This window comes from Talpa occidentalis, unplaced genomic scaffold, assembly GCF_014898055.3.
Source record: "Talpa occidentalis isolate TD23 unplaced genomic scaffold, MPIMG_talOcc4v2.1 talOcc4.12, whole genome shotgun sequence".
NCBI lineage: Eukaryota > Metazoa > Chordata > Mammalia > Eulipotyphla > Talpidae > Talpa > Talpa occidentalis.
The window spans coordinates 39,604,507-39,627,070 of record NW_023601212.1 but is presented as its reverse complement, the minus strand read 5'-3'; the positions used below and the strand labels follow the sequence as shown (position 1 = coordinate 39,627,070).

Below are 22,564 nucleotides of genomic sequence, written 5' to 3'. Positions count from 1 at the left end.
TTCAGTAGATCCATCTGTTCTCCTCCCCACTCTGACTCTGGTGAATCCTCTCACCCCCCACACCTCTGGCCTACACCCCAGTTCTTATATGCATAAATAGATAAATCTTTTTTAAAAAGAAGTCAAAAGGAAAAAGAAAAAGATTGAATGATACTGCTCATAGGAGGAATATAGGGAAACCAAACATAGGGTCAAAAAAAAAAAAAAAGACAAAACTTGTAGGCAACTACAGATCTGAGATATAAAGCGGGGGAGAAAAATGGATCAAAACAGGGGAGTGAAGAGCACAAGGGACCACGGTGATGTTTCATAAGTGATGTGGTGGTGGGATATTTACGAGAACTACACCTGAGGGATAAATAAAAAACATGAACAGCAATGTAAAAAAATTTTTTAAAAGAAAAAAATGTGTTGTTTTAATGGGTCTCAAAATTTTGTGACAGGTTTTTGAACAAGTTTTTTCCATTAAAAAGTACTGATTTTGGGTGCTGGGAAAACTGGGTCGCTACATGCAAAAGAATGAAGCTTGACCACTACCTCACACCATACACAAAAACCAACTCAAAATGGATTAAAGAGCTAGACATAAGACCTGAAACCATAAAATACATAGAAGGAAATATAGGCGAAACACTACATGATATGTACGTCAAAGACATCTTTACAGACACATCACCCAAAGCAGTGATAGTGAAGGCAAAGATAAACAGCTGGGACTACATCAAATTAAAGAGCTTCTGCACAGCAAAAGAGACAATAACCAAAACAAAGAGAAACCCCACCGACTGGGAGAACATTTTTGCACACAACATTAACGATAAAGGACTGATCACAAAAATCTGCAAAGAGCTGATGAGACTCAACAACAACAAAGAAAATAATCAAGTCAAAAAATGGGCAGAAGAGCTAAAAAGAAACTTCTCCAAAGAGGAAATGCAAATGGCCAACAGGCATATGAAAAAATGTTCAACATCACTTGTAATCAGAGAAATGCAAATCAAATCTGCAATAAGATACCATCTTACACCAGTGAGAATGGCACATATTAAAAAAACTAGCAACAACAAATGTTGGCGAGGTTGTGGAGCAAAAGGAACTCTTCTGCACTGCTGGTGGGAGTGCAAACTGGTCCAACTACTATGGAGAGCTGTGTGGAGATTTCTGGACCTACTAAACATAGAGCTTCCATATGATCCAGCAATTCCACTCCTAGGTATTTACCCAAAGGATACAGAAACATCAATTCCAAAGAGCACCTGCACCCCTATAGCAGCACTGTTTACAATAGCTAAGCTTTGGAAACAACCCAAATGCCCAAAAATAGATGACTGGATCAAGAAGATGTGGTACATATACACCATGGAATATTACTCAGCATTCAAAAAAGATAAACACATGCAATTTGCAGCAACATGGATGGAGCTGGAAGGGATCATGCTCAGCGAAATAAGCCAGAAAGAAAAAGAAAAATACTGGATGGTCTCACTCATAGCAGGAATCTAGAAAACTTAAATAAGGGACCAGGAAAAAGAACAACTGTAAGAGAGAAAATATCAAAATCAACAAACAACTATGAACCAGAGACACTCTATGGGGGGTAGGAGGCAGGGAAAGGAGGGATTGGAGTCAAAATAAGGGGGTTGTAATTGTATGGGGAATATAAAAATAAAATTTAAATTTAAAAAAGTACTGATTTTGAAAACTATTAACTTGAATCTCTCTCTCTCTCTCTCACACACACAAACACACACACACACACCACAATATAGTCTGCTTTCCTTCCGAAGATTCTATTGTCATCATTAGGCATCCTTTTTTTTTTTTTTTAAAGATTTATTTATTTATGTATACAAGCACTGGGTACAGTCAGAAGCGCAGGAGGGTGAGAGAATTCACCAGAGCCAGAGCGGGGAGCAGAGCAGGCAGAAGGACCGAAGTACACTGCTGAGGGGAGCAGCGGGCGGCAGGGGAGGTCTGCACGCCATGTGGGACCCTCCTCTGGTGGCCGGGGAGCAGCCGGGGATCGAACCAGCGCTGAGGAGGCTTCAGGCAGCTTCGCAACCCAGCGCTCAACCGCCGCGCCACCAGGGAGGCCCCGCTTCTGCCCATTTTTTGACTGGATTATTTTCTTTGTTTTTGTTGAATATCATCAGTTCTTTGTAGATTGTTGTTATCAGTCCTTTATCGTTAGTGTTGTGTGCAAAAATGTTCTCCCAGTCGGTGGGGTTTCTCTTTGTTTTGGTTATTGTCTCTTTTGCTGTGCAGAAGCTCTTTAATTTGATGTAGTCTCAGCTGTTTATCTTTGCCTTCACTATCACTGCTTTGGGTGATGTGTCTGTAAAGATGTCTTTGAGGTGCAAATCCCGTAGTGTTTCGCCTATATTTCCTTCTATGTATTTTATGGTTTCAGGTCTTTTTTTTTTTTTTTTTTTGCGGGACCCTCGCCAGTGGCAGGTGAACGAACCAGCACTGCAGAGGCTGCGGGCAGCCTCGCAGCCCAGTGCTCAACTGCTGTGCCACCCGGGGAGGCCCTGGTTTCAGGTATTATGTCTAGTTCTTTGATGCATTTTGAGTTGGTTTTTGTGCATGGTGTGAGGTAGTAGTCAAGTTTTATTCTTTTGCATGTAGTGGCCCAGTTTTCCCAGCACAATTTATTGAACAAACTTTCTTTGCTCCAGTGCATATTCTTTGCTCCTTTGTCAAAGATAAGTTGACCATAAAATTTTGGGTTTTCTATTCGGTTTCATTGGTCTGTGAGTCTGTTCTTGTTCTAATACCATGCAGTTTTGATTATTATGGCTTTGTAGTATAGTTTGAAATCTGGGCGAATGATGCCTCCATTCCCTTTTTTTTTTTTTTTTCCCCAGGACATTAGGCAGTCTTATACTATTAAACTAAAGTGGCAAGTTAAGCCTGGCTCTGCACTGATATGGAATTTTCACACAGCTCACATTGCTGGCAAGTTTGTTCAACTGAAGGAGAAGATGGATCAGAGAAGCAGAACATTTCAGAAACTGTTCTTCTATTACTGATTAAGAATGGGGTAACAGGTATCAGGAATAATATTCATTTAGCTTTCTGAGGTTTCTGGGAAGATTGCTGACCTTTCCAGCTCCAACTGTCTTTTGTCCACTGCTTTGATGACACCCACAGCATGACATCCGCCTCTGTCTCATGTCATGAATAGCAAGATGGTCCAAAGGAGAATAGTCAGAGCTGTCAACACACATGGGCTTGTCAGGAAATAGACATTAATGACAGCATCACCAGATTCCAATCATTTGGGTCCATCTTTCAGCTTTTTTATTTTTCAGAACAATGATCCAGCTTCTTCTTCAGTTCAGCAAACTTGCCAGCATTCTGAGCTGTGTGAATTCCATGTCAGTGCACAGCCACCAGATTTGGCCTGCATGGTTCACAATAATCACCTGAGCCATGAAGTCAGCTGCTTCCATTGGGTCATTCTTGCTCTCACCACTCACATTATCACAACAAATATCTTTGACAGACATATTCTTGACACTAAACACATTTAATTCTCCAAGAAGAGCTTTGCTCAAAGCTTCATGGTGCATTTCAACAGACTTTACTTCAGTTGTACCATTGACTGGGAAAGGTTTGGGAACATCAGGTTTGGGAACAGCAATTTCAACTCAGCTCACAGTGCCAGTACCAATATCACTAGTTTTATGAACATCATGGAGGGACTGGTGCAAGGGCTTATCAGTTAGATGAGTTGGTGGAGGATGCAATCTAGAACCATAAGCAGTGTGGCTCCAGTGGCATTTTTTCTGCTTTTCTCTTTCCCTCCTTCTGTTCTGGAATCCAATATGAATATGTTTGTATGCTTCAAAGGTCTCTCTTGTTTTATTTTCCGTTATTTTTCTTTCTGTTCTTCAACTGAACAAACTTAATTGATTAATCTTCAAGTTCACTGATTCTTTCTCCTGGCATTTCAAATTAGCTGTTGAGCTGCTCTACTGATTTTTCCATTTTATTTTTTGTATATTCAATTCAACATTTTCTGTTTGCTTCTTTTTGAAAAATTCTTTTTATCTCTATCAGTCTTCTCAGATTTATCATCATTCTCATACTTTCCTTTTGTTCTTTAGATGTAGTCTCTTTTAGTTCTTTGACTATATTTACAATAGCTGATTTAAAGTTTTGTCCAGTAAATTCATAATCCAGGGTCCTTCAAGGATAGTTTCTGTTGATTTCCCACCACACACACACACACACACACACACATGTATTGGTCACATTTTTTGTTTCTTTGCCTGCTTCATAATTTTTTTGTTGTTGAAAGCTGGACATTTTATTTATTTATTTTTTAAATATTTATTTATTTATGCATACAAGAATTGGAGTACAGGCCAGAGGTGTGGTGGGGGACGGTAAAAGGATTCACCTGAGACAGAGTGGGGACCAGAACAGGCAGATTGACGGAAATACACTGCTGAGGGGAGCAGCGGGTGATTCAGGAGAGGTCTGCTGTGCCATGTGGGTAGCTGCCTGGCCAGGGATTGAACTCGTGCTGCAGTGGCTGCGGATTGCTTCATAGGCTGCGTCCTAACTCCTTGAGCCATCAGGGAGGCCAAAAGCTGGACATTTCATTGTTTTTGTTTTTTTTTTTAAAGATTTATTTATTTATTTATACAAGCACTGGGTAGTCAGAAGCGCAGGAGGGTGAGAGAATTCACCAGAGCCAGAGTGGGGAGCAGAACAGGCAAAAGGACCGAAGTACACTGCTGAGGGGAGCAGCGGGCGGCAGGAGAGGTCTGCACGCCATGTGGGACCCGCCTCTGGTGGCCGGGGAGCAGCCGGGGATCGAACCGGCGCCACAGAGGCTTCGGTCAGTCTTGCAACCCAGCACTCAACCGCTGCGCCACAGGGGAGGCCCAAAAGCTGGACATTTTAAATATATAATGTGGTAACTTTGAAAATCTTATCTCCCCTCTTCCTAACCCCAGGGTCTTTTTTTTTCCTCAAAGATTTCTTGATAAAGCTTTTTTTTTTTTTTTGCATAGAAGAACTTGGGTGTAGGCCAGAGGTATGGGGGGGAGGGTATGAGAGGATTCACCAGAGACATAGTGGGGAGCAGAACAGGTGGATTTACTTAAATACACTGCTGAGGGGAGCAGTGGACAAGATAGGAGAGGTCTGCTGTGCCACAGCTGTAGCAGTGGTAGTGCTGAGACTAACCCTTAGGCCACCAGGGAGGCCCCTTCCCAGGGTTCTTTATGCTATTGTTTATTTTTATCATCGCTTCTGATTATCATGACTATGGTGCTTCTGATTATCATGATTATCTGATTATCATGACTATGGTGCTAATTCTATAAGGTCTGTATTGTTTTTCCTATGTAATCACTGAAGACTCTGTTTCATTACTTCTCTGGTTTTTTTGGTTCATTCTTTTCTACCTGTGGCTGATCTCAACTAGACTCTAGGCAAAGATCCTCTCTTTGAATATGGCTCAAGGATGTACATAGTCTTTCCATAGCAGTGGTCTTTAAGCATCTTATGGGGTGATTTACGGAGAGCTTTTCACCTTTCAGCCCCTGCCTCCCTTTGACCCCTGCCTTGGGCAAGACCTCTCTAGAGCTGATGACAATGACTTCCAAGACTCAGTACATACTGATGGGTATGAACATTGTGTGACTGTCTGACATACTCTACCTCATGAATGATTCATAACAAATAATTAGGCAGTGAATTTTACAAATGAGGGAGACTGTGGTTCTGATTCTGACAGAGCTAGCAAGTAGCATTACTGAGACTGGAGTTCAGATCCTCAACACTGAACTCATCTCCCAGCAGAGAAATGTAGACAAGACTTATTTACCCTTGAAGAAAGCATATCTCTTGGGTAGTTCTCACTTGAATCAGGTATGAAGCCTCCCAGCACCCTTATACTTTTCCTCCCTTGTAAAGGAACTGTTAAAATGACCTGTCCTCTTCCTGGTTTTATAGTTCTTCTTAGCACATGATGATATATTTTCTACTTTTCCCATACAAGTATTAAAGACCTAGTATGTGAAAAATCCTGGGCGAGGTATTGTTATTATGGAGACAAAAAAAAGAAATAGTTCCAGTCTTCAAGGAGTTCACAGACAGGTGAGGAGATGCACTAAATAAATGTGCTGCTGGGTATGCTGAGTGGTCATCACATACATGGCCTAAGCCACCTGAAGGTCATACTAGAAGCTGTCTGGGAAGGCTTTCTGGAGGAGGCAACACCTGAGTGGAATCTGATGTCTTTGGTTCAAATACACTTGAATGTGCCTGAAATAGTATACATGCTGCACACGCAGGCACACACACACACACAGGTATTATTGCTTTAACTATGCCCTTTTGGTTCCTCAGTCTGGTTTACTTATAAGTGGAGCTCCTGTCACTGTTGGTAAGGTGACTCAACCACATATTTTGTGGCTCAGGTGTTTCTATCTTTCTTTATTTTTTTAAACCCTTTCTCCCACCTCACCCTCTTCAGCTCCGGTAACTTCAATTCATTTGTCAAGCTCCACTAGTTTATTTTTATTTTGCATTGTCAGTTCATCTGCTTGTTTCATTATATTACCCATGTATGTGAAATCACTTAATATTTGTCTTAATCATTCTGGTTGACTTCTTCTGACTTTGCATAATCCCCTCTAGCTCCATCCATGTTGCTGCAAATGGCAAAATGTGATCTTTCCCTATGGCTGAATAATATTCCATTGTGTGTGCACACATACTTTCTTCCTTTTTTTTTTTTAAAGATTTATTTATCTATTTATTTAATTTATACAAGCACTGGGTACAGTCAGAAGCGCAGGAGGGTGAGAGAATTCACCAGAGCCAGAGTGGGGAGCAGAGCAGGCAGAAGGACCGAAGTACACTGCTGAGGGGAGCAGCGGGCAGCAGGAGAGGTCTGCGCGCCATGTGGGACCCTCGCACAGCTGCTGGGGATTGAACCGGCGCTGCAGGGGCTGCAGGCAGCTTCGCAGCCCAGCGTTCAACCGCTGTGCCACCAGGGGAGCCCCTCTAATTTTAGCTTTTTAAGAAATTAGATCCAGACTGATTTCCAAAATGGCTGCACCAATTTTCATTCCCACCAATCATGCATAAGGGTTCATCTTCCTAGGCATCCTCACCAACACTTGTTGCTAAGAGTCTTTTTATTTATGCCATTCTTTTTCTTTTTTTTTTAAATTTTTTTTTATTCCCTGCCAGAGCAGGGAACAGAACAGGCAGACCGACGAAATACACTGCTGAGGGGAGCAGCAGGCAGCAGGAGAGATCTGTCACGCCACGTGGGACCCTTGCCGGCGGCAGGGGATCGAACTGGCGTTGCAGAGGCTGCAGGCAGCTTCGCAGCCCAGTGCTCAACCACTGTGCCAACAGGGGAGGCCGTATGTATGCCATTCTTAAAGGTATGTATCATATATTTTCTAATTTAGAAAATTATATATATATATTTTTTAATATTTTATTTATTTATTTATACAAGCACTAGGTACAGTCAGAAGTGCGGGAGGGTGAGAGAATTCACCAGCGACAGAGGAGAAAGCAGAACAGGCAGACAGACAAAGTACACTGCTGAGGGGAGCAGCAGGCGGCAGGAGAGGTCTGCACGCCATGTGGGACCCTTGCCCGGTGGTCGGGGATTGAACCAGCACTGCAGAGGCTGCGGGGCAGCTTCGCAACTCAGCGCTCAACCGCTGCTCCACCGGGGAGGCCCAGAAAATTATATTTTTTGTCTGACCATGCTGACTTGAATGTCAGCCTGTGAGGATGGGAAGTTTTGTCTGTTTAGTTCTTTGCACCCCAGGGCCCACAAAAGTGCACACAGTAGATGCTCAGCAAAGTTTGTAGAGTGAAAAAGTGTTAAACTCTTATAATGGCTTTCCATCATGCCCAGAATAAAAGTCAAACCCCTCTCAACTACCCACAAAACTTTATATGATCTACTCCCATCAACTTCTTGTCTTTATTTCTCTGTACCATCCTCCTTGCTCACCCAATTACAACCACCAGGACCTCTCTGCTGGTCTTTGAATAAGTCAGGCATATTATCCTCGCCTCAGTATCTTTGCACCATCTGTTCCAACCACTTTCCTCCATACAAACACATGGCTTTCCCTCACTCCTCAGTTCAATGGTCAAATGTCACCTCTTCAGGAAAGCCCTCCCTGATTCCCTTTCTTATCCCATCACCAGTCGTATCCTCTCAGATTCAGGAAGAAAGGGGCAAAGTCACAAGGATCTTGGTTCCTTCTCCTTTGATTGCTCCCCCCAAGCATCTTCTCTGGCCTCCTCAAACCCTCATGCCATCTCTGCTGATGTCCAAGTGTGTCCAATATTTTTTTAAGATTTATTTATTTATGCATACAAGAACTGGGGTACAGGCAGAGGTGCAGGGCATGAGAGGATTCACCAGAGACAGAGTGGGGAACAGAACAGGCAGACTGACTGAAATACACTGCTGAGGGGAGCAGCGGGTGATTTAGGAGAGGTCTGCTGCACCATGGGTCACAGGGGCTGCAGACAGCTTCACAGTGCTGTGTTTAACCCCTTGCGCCACCAGGGAGGTCCAAGTGTGTCCAATATTAAGAATATAATCAGGTGTCCCAAGTTATTGCTGGGCACTGAACTTGGCACTGGGAACCCAGATGTGTGACCTTGGAGAAGTCACTACTCCTCTCTGGGCTTGGTTTTCCCAGCTATAAATGGAACCAACTGGATCCTCTTCACAAGATTTTTGTGAGGAAGAAGAGAATATACATGGTAGTGGCTTGACACAAAGCCAGCATTCAGTATCTATTAATTATTTCAGAGTGCTCTTAACATGAACAGAAGGGCCAGTAATATCCAATACCTTTTCAGCCATTTACATGTATTTTCTCATTCAAACCCATGAGGTAGGTACTATTATTTGCTCTCTTTTACAGATAAGGAATCTGAGGTTCAGAGAGATTAAGACATCAGACACAGTGGTTAGGTGGAGCAGTATCTGCAGTTGATGGGGTCTCTACTCCCCCTCTTGTGGTCACTCAGATGCTCTCCTTCTAAGCCTCCTGTACTACTTTTTTCTGGAAGTTGGGACTGCCTTGAGATCACTGTTCACACTGTTTATACCACAGCTCACTTAATAGGCACTTATTAAGTGCTTACTGTGTGCTGGGCACTGAATGGGGCACTGAGAACCCAGCAACATACAAAACAGACAAAATTTCTTCCTTGGTGGGACCAACATTTGAGTGGCATATATGCGAGTATAGTGATAACACGGTTGGGGTGATGGGATCAGGGAGAAGAGATGGAATGTGATGGCGAGTAGAGGGAAGTCCTTTCATAGAGAGGGAGTGGAAACAGTCTCACCAGGCACAGAGTTGAAAGAGGTAAAGTGAGAAGACCTTTAGGGGAAGATCATTTCAGGCAGCGGGAACAGCCTGTGCAAAGGCACTGAAGCAGGTATGTGCCTGGTGTGTTGGCAGCTCCGGGAGGAGGCAGGTGTAGCTGGAGTTGAGTGAGAGAGGGAGTGAGTGGGAAAAGAGAAGGTCAGGAGGTGACAGGTAGGCTGTGCAGGGTGCACTGCGCCAGCGTGTGGTCTCAAGTCCATCGCTCAGACCTGGCCTGGGGTTCCCACCAGCTGATAATCCATGGGGTCCAGAGTCATTGTGGATGAACGAATGAATGAATGAATCTATGATTCCATTTGGTTCCTAAGAGAAGATCCTTGTGTTCATTCACCAGCAGGAGAAGTCAAGGGGGAGATGGGGAACATAGGGTTTGAAACCTGCCCCCACCCCACTCCCTGGCTGTGGAAACCTCTCTGTGTTTCAGTTTCCTCATTTGTAAAATATAAGAGCAGTCCCCACCCCAAGGGATGTGACAGGGATTGAATTCACAAAGTTAGTTTGTGTGGTTGTCATCACTGTCATTAGAATAGACGATTTTGGGGGCCTCCCCGGTGGCGCAGCGGTTGAGCGCTGGGTTGCGAAGCTGCCCATGGCCTCTGCGGCGCCGGTTCGATCCCCAGCTGCTCCCCGGCCACCAGAGGAGGGTCCCGCATGGTGCGCAGACCTCTCCTGCCGCCCTCTGCTCCCCTCAGCAGTGTACCTCGGTCCTTCTGCCTGCTCTGCTCCCCGCTCTGGCTCTGGTGAATTCTCTCACCCTCCCGCGCTTCTGACTGTACCCAGTGCATGTACAAACAAACAAACAAACAAACAAAATAAATAAATAAATAAAACATGCCTCTATTAAAAAAAAAAAAAAAGAATAGACGATTTTGGGGGCCTCCCCGGTGGCGCAGCGGTTGAGCGCTGGGTTGCGAAGCTGCCCGCAACCTCTGCAGTGCAGGTTCGATCCCGGCTGCTCCCCGGCCACCGGAGGAGGGTCCCACATGGCGCACAGACCTCTCCTGCCGCCCGCTGCTCCCCTCAGCACTGTACCTCGGTCCTTCTGCCTGCTCTGCTCCCCGCTCTGGCTCTGGTGAATTCTCTCACCCTCCCGCGCTTCTGACTGTACCCAGTGCTTGTATAAATAAATAGATAAATCTTTAAAAAAAAAAAAAAAGAATAGATGATTTTGCATCATTATTCTGCAGTTTAAATTCTCTGCACCGCAGGCAGTGTGGCCCAGGCAATGGACTCAGGCCAAGGTGGCTACAAATCACAGTTCTATCAAAGCCGCATGACCATGAAGCAGTCAGGTTCCCTCCACCACCCACCAAGCCTCAGATTCCCCATTTGCAAAACAGGGGTGGTAACCTTAACTCCCCAAAGTTGTGTGGTCAAAATGTACTGAACATCCAGTGAGAGATGCTTTCTCTTCCCCTTGGCCCCCTTTGCTTGGGGTCCCACAAATACATGATTTTTATAAAAGTAGCAGCCCTTGGGGCCTCCCTGGTGGCATAGGGTTTAAATCTCAGTGCTATCACACTATCACTGCTGTGGCCTAATTTCGGATTTCCAAGCAGGGAGCTACCCACATGGTGCAGCAGACCTCTCCTGTCTCGGCCGCTGCTCCCTTCAGCAGGGTATTTCAGTGGATCTGCCTGTTCTGCTCCCCACTCTGTCTCTGGTGAATCCTATCACCCCTCACACCTCTGGCCTCCACCTCAGTTCTTCGATGCATAAATAAATAAATAAATAAATATTAAAACAAAACAAAACATAACAAAAAGTTACAGCCCTTGGCTTCCACTAGGTGATGCCCAACAAAGCCTCAAGTCACCCCTGGTGGGTGGTTGCAACAATGTGCCTGCTGCAGGCTGCTGTTGTAGTGAGGTAGGTGTGGCCAGCTCTCATCCAAAGTCAGAACCAGAAAAATCTGTGTAGTTCTTCACGTAATAGCACTATAGCTGCAGAAAAAAGAACAAACGCTTGAAGAGTCCCTTTCAAGTATTATGCTAAAACCAATAGAAATCACAGTCACTATGGTTACTGTCTAATGCAGTTACATTATTCCAGGGTCTGTGCTAAATGCCTCCCTTGCTTTCCCCATCAGGCTCAGAGCCCTTCATGAGTCTTTGAAAAAGAGTTGAATTTCTCAATTAACAACAACAATTAACAACACATTTAATGAATGAGCAACATACCTGAATAGACAATTCCCCAAGGGGGCCATCCAGAAAACCAACAGATGTATGGAAAAATATTCAGTATCACTTTTAATGAGAGATGCACATTAAAACCACAAAAAGATATGACCTCGCACCCATGAGAATGGCACTTATTAAGGACCCCACCAACAAGTGCTGGAGAGGATTTTTTTTGTTTGTTTTGTTTTGTTTTTTTTTTATTTTTATAGAGGCATGTTTTCTTTCTTTCTTTATTTGTTTGTTTGTTTATACATGCACTGGGTACAGGCCCTGGAGAGGATTTGAAGAAAGAGGAACCCTAATATATTGTTGGTGGGAATGTAAACTGGTGCAGCCATTGTGAAAAGTGATTTGGACCTACCCTAAGAAACTAATAATGGAAATACTATATGACCTAGAAATCCCACTTTGGGGTATCTATCAAAAGAAAATGAAGCTATTGGGCCTCTCCGGTGGCTCAGCGGTTGAGCGCTGGGTTGCGAAGCTGACCGCATCCTCTGCAGCGCCAGTTCGATCCCTGGCTGCTCCCGGGCCACCACCAGAAGAGGGTCCCACATGGCGCGCAGACCTCTCCTGCTGCCTGCTGCTTCCCTCAGCAGTGTGCTTCGGTCCTTCTGCCTGCTCTGCTCCCCGCTCTGGCTCTGGTGAATTCTCTCACCCTCCTGCGCTTCTGACTGTACCCAGTGCTTGTATAAATAAATTAAATAAATAAATAAACAAACAAACAAATAAATAAATAAATCTAAAAAAAAAAAAAAAAGAAAATGAAGCTATCACCCCCCTCCCGCCCCGCCCCACAAACTGTATGCTCCATTTGTTTACTGAAGCATTATTTACAATAGCTAGGACATGGGAGCAACATAAGCATTCACTGAAAAAAGATTGGATAAAGAAGATGTGGCATATCCACAGAGTGGAACACCATTCAGTTGTCAGGAATTTTTAGCAAAACAGAAGGAGGTCAAGGGAATTATGTGCAGTAGAGCAAGTCAGAAAGATAAAAACAAACGTTGAAAGTTTTCATATATGTGTATATGTATACACACACACGCAGATGAACAGACAAAGCAAAATAATTATAAACTAGTGGACATCCATAAACAAAGTGAGGTTTCTGAGGTTAAAAGGAAGGAGGGAAGGACAAAGGGATATAAGAGGACGTTGTGGGGGAAGCCGAATTCCTCACCATAAACCCACCAAGTCCTGCTCCGAGGCCTGCGTCTACTCCAGGTCCGCGTCTCCTCCACTGCCCTACTTGCCTTTTTACTCACTCAGCTCTAGCCACACTGGTCTCTGTGCTGTTCCTCAAACATACTTAGCATGTGCCAGCCTGGGGGTGGTAGACAGTCTGCTTCCTCCTTTAGGAACGCTGTCACGTCTGCATGTCCCCCCTCCCCGCCCCATTTTACTCAAGTCTCTGTCCAGATGACCCTCTTCTGGGACCCGATTCCTCTTTCTATACTTGTCACAAGTGCATCAGTTAGAGAAGGACTAGTGGTGCTGGTAACAAGCAGCCCCTCAATTTCAGCGCTTCATTTCTCACACTACATGCCCATCACAACTTGGCGAAGGAGCTCTGTTCATCACAATCACCCAGGGCTCAGGCAAGAGGAGTAGTCCCCCTTCCAGTGGTTCCACTGTTGTGGCGAAAGGAAAAACTCTCCAGAGGGCCTTGCACTGATGATGAAATAATTTGGCCCAGAAGTAATACGTGTTACTACTTGCTGCTCACAGCTCATTGGCCAGAACTGGCCACATGATCCCCCCCCCAAAGGGTGCCAGGACAAGCCATTCTACTGCATGCTGAAAATAGGTGACCAACAGCACTTACAAGTAAATAAAACCCTCACTTTCTATGCCCTTTCTCTGCTTTGTTTTTCTTCATAGTACTTATCACCCCAAATATCAGTGTGGCTTTTTTTTTTTTTTTTACTGGAAGTCTTTGCAAGTGTGCATTTATCAGTATTCATAAACGTGAAATACCACAGGCACATTGACTTTAATGAAATACAAGAAATTCAGATATTAACATAAAATAGATTATAGAAATCTCTTGAAACATTTCTTTTTAAGATCTTGAATACCTAGTCAACAAGCCACAGTGTCATAAATATTGTGTTGTATTAAAACTAACTGGCAATTGACATTTCAGCTCCAGGCTATGTCTAGATTGAATGCTAATGAAGCCAAAAAAACAAAAACAAAACTAAAAATCTTCAGCTTTAAGTCCAGTCCCTTACAGTGAAATGCAGGTGATGCAAATGAACTGAAATATCTCAGGAAAACTAATTTTCTCTATCCTGTATTGACTTGAGTCATACTCCTGTAGGGTTCAATGACCAGAAATTACTAATCTATGCAGACACCTACTGGTTGAAAATGCACTTTGTGGCTTCTTGTTTATTTCCTCATTCAAATTTTAGCACCACAAGGCAAAAACTTGGTATTGTGTCCAGCTGTGTCCTGAGCCTTGAATAGCACCCAGTACAGAATAGGTACTCAATAAAGATGGAGCTGAAGGGCTGTGTGAGTGAGTGAGAGATACTATCTACCGTCTAACTTGAGAAGCCAAAGTTGAAATGCAAGTAAGTACCCTACACATTGAGTGATCCTACTGGCCCGAAATGACCCCCTAGCAGTTCCTGCACCCAAGACTCAATGGGAACCACTCCTAGCAATGACCTTTCCCTTCCAGGGACCTCAGGGACTCCCCTCAACTTTCTGCCTCAAGAACTTAAATGACACTTGGAGGCTGGGCTTCCTTCTTTTTTTTTTTTTAATATTATTTATTTATTTATTTATTTATTTATTTATTTATTTATTTATATTTATACAAGCACTGGGTATAGTCAGAAGCGCGGGAGGGTGAGAGAATTCACCAGAGCCAGAGCGGGGAGCAGAGCAGGCAGAAGGACTGAAGTACACTGCTGAGGGGAGCAGCGGGCGGCAGGAGAGGTCTGCGCGCCATGTGGGACCCTCCTCTGGTGGCGGGGGGAGCAGCCGGGGATCGAACCAGCGCTGCAGAGGCTGCGGGCAGCTTCGCAACCCAGCGCTCAACCGCTGCGCCACCGGGGAGGCCCTGGGCTTCCTTCTTAAACACCAAGACTCACCACTGCACACCCCTGAGGATGGCTTCTATAAAAATTAATAATAGGGCCTCCTTGGTAGCGCAGGTTGAGCGCAGCACTGTGAAGCTGTCTGCAGTCTCTGCAGCGCGTGTTCGAACCCCAGCCAGCCCGGGAGATACCCACATGGCACAGCAGACCTCTCCTGTCTCACCGGCTGCTCCCCTCAGCAGTGTTTTCAGTCCGTCTGCCTGTTCTGCTCCCCACTCTGTCTCTGGTGAATCCTCTCACCCCCTGCACTTCTGGCCTGTACCCCATTCTTGTATGTATAAATAAAAATAAATCTTAAAAAAATAATAATAATAACAAAAACAACCATGTGGCAAAGAGAAGCTGGAACCCTTGCACATTGCTGCTGGGAATGCAAATGGTGCAGCCACTCTGGAAAACAGAATGAAAGTACCTCAAAAAGTTAAACAGAATTGCCAGATGATCCTGCAACTCCCCTTCTGGGGATATACCTAAAAGAATTGAAAGTAGGGGCATGAACAGAGATTGGTACACCCATGTTCATGGCAGCATTATTCACAATAGCCAAAGGATGGAAACAACCCAAGTGTCCATTGGTAGAGGACCAAATAAACAAAATGTGCTCCATCTATCCAAAGGAAAATAATTTCGCTTTAAAAAGGAAGAAAATCCTGACACATGCTACAATATGGGTGAACCCAAAGGACATTATGTTTAGAGAAATGTCAGTCACAGGAGGACAAATACTGTATGATTCCACTTATATGAGGCTCATAAAGGAGGTAGATTCCTTGAGACAGGAAGTAGAATGGTGGCTGCCAGGGCTGGGGAAGGGGAGATGGGGAGTTTAATGGGGACAGAGGTTCAGTTTGGGAAGATGAAAATGTTCTGGAGGTGGATGGCAGGGATGGGTTCACAACAATGTGAATATAATGCCACTGAAATGGACACTTGAAAATGGTTAAGATGGCACATTTATGTTATGCTTACTTTACCATTTTTTTAAAAAGTTGTGAATCTCACCTGCTCCATGACCAAGTTCTGTTCTGTGGAATAGTCATCTGGCTCATTATAACTTTCTAAATTCTTCCTCAGAGTCACAAAGTGGCCAAGGCCACTTCTCATGCTCCAAGGTCAGTTCTTGAACCTCAAAGATAGAAAAGGAATCAACAAGCAACACCCCCAAGAGGGATGACGCCCATTTCCCCCAGTGTCACCTTTTACTGGCAGCACACACAATAGCAAGGTGACCCATTTGGTGAAATTTCACGGGTAAAGAGAAGGAGGGCTTACCTTCTGCTTTCTCCATGCCCCCTGGCCCTTGGTCATGGGTCTGCGCAAGAAGAGGACAAGCTCAAGCTACCAACGCCCCATACCCCCTCCCCCACACTCACAGAGTGCCGGGGGAAGAGCGTGGGTCCTGAGCAGAGCGCATCTGGTCGTACCCATCACAAACTGGTTTGAATCATCTGCTCTTTTGAATCGCCCACATGCCTGCTACACCCCCAATTTGGCTGTAACTCTTTTAAAGATTTGAATAGCATCTTTAGCAACTGAATTGCACTCTCCTGCACAGAGGGGAGGAAATTAAATTTTCTATATTTTAAATAAAGGTTTACATTTTTTACCAAAGAGGTGCTGTGGTCACGTGGTTCAAAATTCACAAAATATAGAAGGTAGACCATGCAAAGTCTCCCTCCCACCTTTTCCTCCCAGCCAACAAAGTGCCACCCACCTCACCTGGGTGACTGTTACTGTTTCCTGTGTCCCAAAAGAGATAGTCTATGTGTGTCAAAGCAAGGAAATTCTCATTATTCTCCTTGTTTCATACTCTCATTGTTCTGCATCTGGCTGTTCTTAACAAGCACAGCAAGCTGCTCCTGGGGCCGTGCCTATATCCCGGTGCCCTTGTCATTTCTGAGCATGCTGGCGTGCCACTACCAGCGAGGGAGGGCATCTGTGGCCTCTCTGCTCATAGGCTCCCTGGGAGCAGCCATGACTGAAGGGGAAGTTATGGGTCAGGACCGCAGCTCCCTCATGTCCTCATCCCATAAGTACCTGCGTCCAGCCCAGATCCAGACACCCCCAAGAGGGACCATGCCCATTTCCCCAGCGTCACCTTTTACTGGCAGCATCCCCTTCCCTGCCTCACTTCTCCTGTCCCTATTCTTGGGATCACCTCTCAAATAAATCAGGAGCCTTTCAGTCCTCTCAGAGCTAGCCTCTGGAGAGACACAAATTAGGACAGCAGTCTTTCCTGGTGATCGTCTCCAGCGGAGAGCCCCTCCTTCCACCTCTCTGCTGCCTCGAATCCCTCGTGTGGGTTATACATTAAACACTCCCTATTTTTGATCTCTAGCCCGGCAGCGATCTTGCACACCTGGTATGCATGCCAGCACTGATAAAGCAAGTCCTTGGGAAATTCCTAGAGATGGGATGAGCGGGTCAACGCGTCCCTGCCTAGTCGTTTTGATAGATTTTGCCAAATAACCCTCTTTTTGGAGCCTATTTCAAAACCCCAGCAACTTTCCTTTTTTCCATTCCCACTGACCCCTTCCCCAGTCACAAGCAGGAAAGGCGGTCAACGCCAGCCCGCACCCCGCGGTCGCCGGCGCGCCGGGGTGGGGGCCGGGGCTGTGGCCTAGCTCGCCGAGGCCGGGTGCGAGAGCCGCGCGCGCTCACAGCTGGAGAGAGGCCAGGACCCCCCGGGCCACCGTGATTTCACGGTGAGAATGATGGCAGCCAGGAATAAGAAACACCGGAAGGCATGGAGGGGGTGGAAGGAACTGGGGGCCTGCTCTGCTCGGCGCTCTCGAGCAGGGGTCGGGGCCGTCTGCCCACCCCGGCGCGCGCGCTCGGCGGCGGGAAAGCTCTCCGCGGGCGCGGGGCGGGCGGGGCTCTTCCCTCCCGGGTGCTCTCCCGAGCGCGGCTGCTCGGCGGGCGACGCCCGGGGGGGTGGGGTGGGGTGGGGGTTGGGGGGGTGTTGAAGGCTGTGCGCGCGGAGAGCAGCGGCCTGAGGAGAAGCCGGAGAGGGCGAGCCCCCGGGGAGCGCAGGGCCAAGAAACCTCAGACCCGCGAACGACAGGCAGGGATGAGGGGATGGGGCTGAAGGGGAGATTCCCACAAACGGGCGGATGGGAACCAACGCCTCTTGTTTCCCGTCACTTTCCCCGGTGCGGTGGAAAACAATGGAGACACGCGAGCAGGGGAGAGGTCTCGTTCCTTCAGGGCAAACTGTGGCCGTTTACTGTACCGGGGAGGTGCGCGGGGTGGGGGGCGGGGCGGGGCAAGCGTTCACCCGAGACCGTGGAGAACAGAAAAGGTGGATTTATTGAAATACACGCAAGGGAGCAGGGGGCCAGCTGGAGATATCTGTGTTGGAAGAAGGATTTGAGGCTCTCTCTTACTCTGTTTTTGAGGGCTTTCTTACTTGGCGCATCAGTTTGCACCAGTTGTCTGCTGGGGTGTCTGGTGCAGGGCCATGAATGTCCTGGCCCTGCCTTCCTGGAGCTGGGCTGGTTTTTCTGGTCCTGGTGGTCCATCTTATGGCCCTGTTCCCATAGCAGTCTTATCCATTCCCTCCTCTATTCAAGCCTGCCTGCTGGGCTTAGTTTTTAACCTTATTAAATGATACCCCAACAGAAACCACTACCCTTTCTGGCATTGGTACCCATCCATTTTCCTATCTGTACAATGTAGGGGTGCGGCCAGTGCAAGGGGCCTCAGTGGAGCTTCTTGAGCCTGGATGGGGGCAAAGTAAGGTCAGCTCCTGGCTCCCCTTTCATCTATTTACATTAATGCCTATTATTATTATTTCATTTTTATTAAACTCCGTTTGGTAATTCAGGTTTTGAGTTGCCAGACTGGCCAAGGACTGGGCTTATTTGGCCCCTACAGGGAGAGACAGAAAAGTGCAGTTGACGTTACACACCACTGGTCCTCACAGTCCATGAGGGCATACATGGGTACAAGGCTAAGGTTTGCTTGTGAAACAGATTGTGAGGATTAATATTAATAGTTACATTAGTATCTCCTTGCCTTTGGGTGACTGAGGCAGCTGGAGGACAGATATCCAGCTATCAACCAGTCCTGTCAACTCCATCTTCAGTATCTATTCTGAAACTGCCCATTCACTTTGCACCCCCTCAATCAGGTGTCCAAGTTCCCACTCTCCCCACCCAGTTTTGTCACCCCATGGCTGTTGCCCATGTGCACCTGAGTTAGGGCAGAACCGAATCCCAATGCCATCAAAATGACTTGTTTTTTCTGAGGTCTCCCAGGCTTTGGAAGGACAAATGCTGATGGGATTTGCCAATGGGCAGGATGTAATATGTGTGAAAGAGAACTCTGGCTTCTTCAAGTTAAAGAGTAGATAAAATAAAGCCACATGCTATTGAAGATAAAATGAAATGCTGCAGGCACAGTACCTGCCCAATAACTTTTGTTGAATGGACAGATTAGAAAGAAAATGAGAGATAATGGAGTTTTAGGGAGGAGAGTGGAGCAAGGTGTTTTAATGATCCAGGTCGGCTATGCTCTGGGAGAATGGGGTAAAGAGCTGCGTGAAATCCACAAGTTAAAAATATTGGAGTTTTGGGGCTTCCCAGGTGGCACAGGAGTTAAAAACAGCACTATCAAACAATCGCCAGCCACTGCCACATGTTCGATCCCCGGCCAGGGAACTAACCCACATAGTGCAGGAGACCTCTCCTGCCTCGCCCGCTGCCAGTGTATTTCAGTAGATCTGCCTGGTCTGCTCCCCACTCTCTCTGGTGAATCCTCTCACCCCCCACACCTCTGGCTTACATTCCAGTTCTTGTATGCATAAATAAATAAATCTTTAAAAAAAACTGGAGTTTTGCAGCAACACAATGGAGAAAAGAAACAACACCGGAGACAGATTAAATCTGCTGGCATAATCCACTCAAACAAGAATCTAAGGGAGGGCCTCCCTGGTGGCACAAGGGGTTATGAAGCTGTCCGCAGCCACTGCAGCACGAACTCAATCCCCTGCCAGGGGGCATAAATAAATAAATCTTAAAAAAAAAAAAAGAATCTAAGGAGAAATGGGAAAAGACAGACAGGCTGGGCAAGGGACTTCAAGAAGATATATAACATAAGCAGTGGTGTCTGTAGGATAATACTTGAAAGTTTTATGCTTTTATGCCACATGTACTTGTACATGCATGGTGATTACAGCAGTGTTGTTTTAGCGGGGACATACTAATGGGCACTGGAACAGAGTAGTATGCCCAGAACAGACAAAGCATAAGAGAAACTAGTATAGACAGAGGACCACTCAGTAAGGAGGACAGTGTGTCACCCAAGTAGAAAAAAAAAAAAAAATCAAACCAAATCCCTACCCCACGCCATACAGATGATCAAACTTTCAAAGACTAAAGAGCTAAATGTGAGAAAGCCAGGCTTACAATTATGGGAAGAAACATAAGAGAGTATAATTTATGACCTTGGGTGGCAGAGGAATTCTGCATGAGAGGTGTCATAAAGGAAAAGATGGATGCATATGGAGCCATTAAATGAGACACCATAAATACAGTAAGATACAGGATGCTGACCCAAAGGTTTTGCAACACATGCAAGGAAGAATTTGTACATGAGGGTGTAGTTTTAGGGATTACGTGCAGACCAGACTTACAAACAAGAGTGTGCCTCTACTTTCTTTGGTTGTTCCATACTACCCTGTAAAACCAAGCAGTAGTATGATACAGTCCGTCACCAAGCACAAGTAGCCAAAGTGCAATAATGCATGTAGAGGGCAGCCCAAGGATCCTAATGAGGGCAGCTCCTCTGAATTGACATAGATGCCCCGGCCACTCAGGACTATACTACATATCTTTAAAACAGAATTCAGGGCCTCCCCTGGTGGCACAGGCGGTTGAGCGCAGCGCTTTGAAGCTGTCCGCAGCCTCTGCAGCGCCGGTTCGATCCCAGCCAGCCAGCGAGGGTCCCACATGGCACAGCAGACCTCTCCTGTCTCTCCCACTGCTCCCCTCAGCAGTTTATTTCTTCAGTCTGCCTGTTCTGTTCCCCATTGTGTCTCTGGTGAATCCTTTCACCCTCCCGCGCATCTGTCCTATACCCCAGTTCTTGTATAAAAATAAATAAAATCTTAAAAAACACACACACACAGAATTCAGACAGGGAGCAAACTCTTCTGGCAGAGGGTGGGGGAGATGCAAAAGCCAATAAAATCAACAAAAATATTTTAAAATTATAATACCTGGAGTTGGTGAGGATATGGAGTAACATTCTCATACATTGCTGTCAGATAACAAACTCTTTGTGTGTGTATGTGTGAGAGAGAGAGAAAGAGAGAGAAAACTTTTCAATTCATTCTTAAAGGATTAAAGATTTCATGGTAAAGAATTTTACCTAGAAATTCCATTCCTGGATATTCAGCTGAAGAAAAGTAGTCACATATGTGCCTTTGCATAAGGATGCTTAGGATATTTGTTAAGAACTCACCATCGAAAATAACACAAGCAACAATAATACAGGTAGGTGAATCACTATACAGTCATACAATGGAATCCTACACAGTTATTTATTTTTTTTTAAGATTTATTTATTTGTTTGTTTGTTTGTTTATACAAGAACCAGGGTACAGGCCAGATGCACAGGAGGGTGACAGGATTCACCAGAGACAGAGCCGGGAACAGAACAGGCAGACTGACAAAATACACTGCTGAGGGGAGCAGCGGGTGAGACAGGAGAGGTCTGCTGCGCCATGTGGGACCCTCGTCAGCGGGCTGGGATTGAACCGGTGCTGCTGCTTGCGCCACCAGGGGAGGCCCTACACAGTTATTTAAATGATGCTGTAGGACAGGGGTCGATAATTTTTTTTCTGAAAAGCCCCAAATATTTTGAGTTTTGCGGGTGACAAGGTCTGAAATGACTCAGTTCTGCCAGTGTAGCTCGAAAGCAGTTTTTGTCCACAATCCATAAACAAATTTACTTTATTTATAAATACATTTTATCTATATGCAAGGCTGTAGTTTTTGACCCCTCTTGTAAGGGGACGTATATTGAGATGGAAAGATGTTTTTAATGCCTTAATATGCTTTTTGAAAACTAGATTGTCCCAATGGAGTTGAAAAATGATGTGCACATAAAACTTTGCATATAGAACCTTCTAGCGGTTTTATTTGTAACTGTCCAAACTCCTCAGAAACCAAGATGGCCTTCAGCAGGTGAATGGATCAAAAAATGTGGTCCATCCAACAATGGAATATTAGTCAGTGCTTAAACAAAATGATCTATCAAGTCATCAAACACGTGGCATGTAGCAAGATGTTCATGGAGGGCAGGCTCTCTCCTTGAACCACGGGCCACGCGTTCACAGCTAGGAGTGTGTCCGTCCACTTTCTTCTTTAAACGGTAATTTGAAATAAGGAGCCTCACAGAGCCAGGCGTAGAGGACCAAAAATATGGGGCACGAGGGGGGCAGAAAAAACTGGGACGTAAGGGAGCAGGGGGAAATGCAGGGTGCAGAGGAGGGCTGGGAAAGTGGGCTCCAGGGAAGGCAGGGGAATGGGGGAACATAATGGGGCGGGGAACCGGGAGGCACAAGGAGTGCTGGAAATGAAAGGCAGAGGGGAGCTGTACTCACCGGCGCCCAGGAGCACCTAGAGTTCAGCCCCAGAGGCTCCATCCGGAACTAGTGGCCCAGGAGGAAGCGCCCCCGCAGCCTCACCCTCCGAAGCTCCGCCCCAACTTCGCTGCAAGGCCTTGGTGCTGGTCCCGGCCTCGCCCTCCCTCTGGCGGCGGACCGCGAGCGCTCGTCCCTGGCTGCCGCGTCTCCCCGCCCGGTGTGTCCAAGTCACCTCAGTCGGTGATGGTGCACAGGTGCATTGGGGAA

The 22,564-nt window shown here is 45.9% G+C and overlaps 1 protein-coding gene across 1 annotated transcript; it reads right to left on the bottom strand.

Annotated features, from left to right (window-relative positions):
• Window positions 1–11,219: 11,219 nt before the first annotated feature.
• TSPAN16 (tetraspanin 16) lies at window positions 11,220–22,357 on the bottom strand. Its single transcript, XM_037507923.1, is given in 5 exon segments — window positions 11,220–11,299; window positions 11,302–11,350; window positions 15,709–15,811; window positions 20,325–20,539; window positions 22,316–22,357. Coding segments are annotated over 5 exon segments (489 nt in total).
• Window positions 22,358–22,564: the final 207 nt, after the last annotated feature.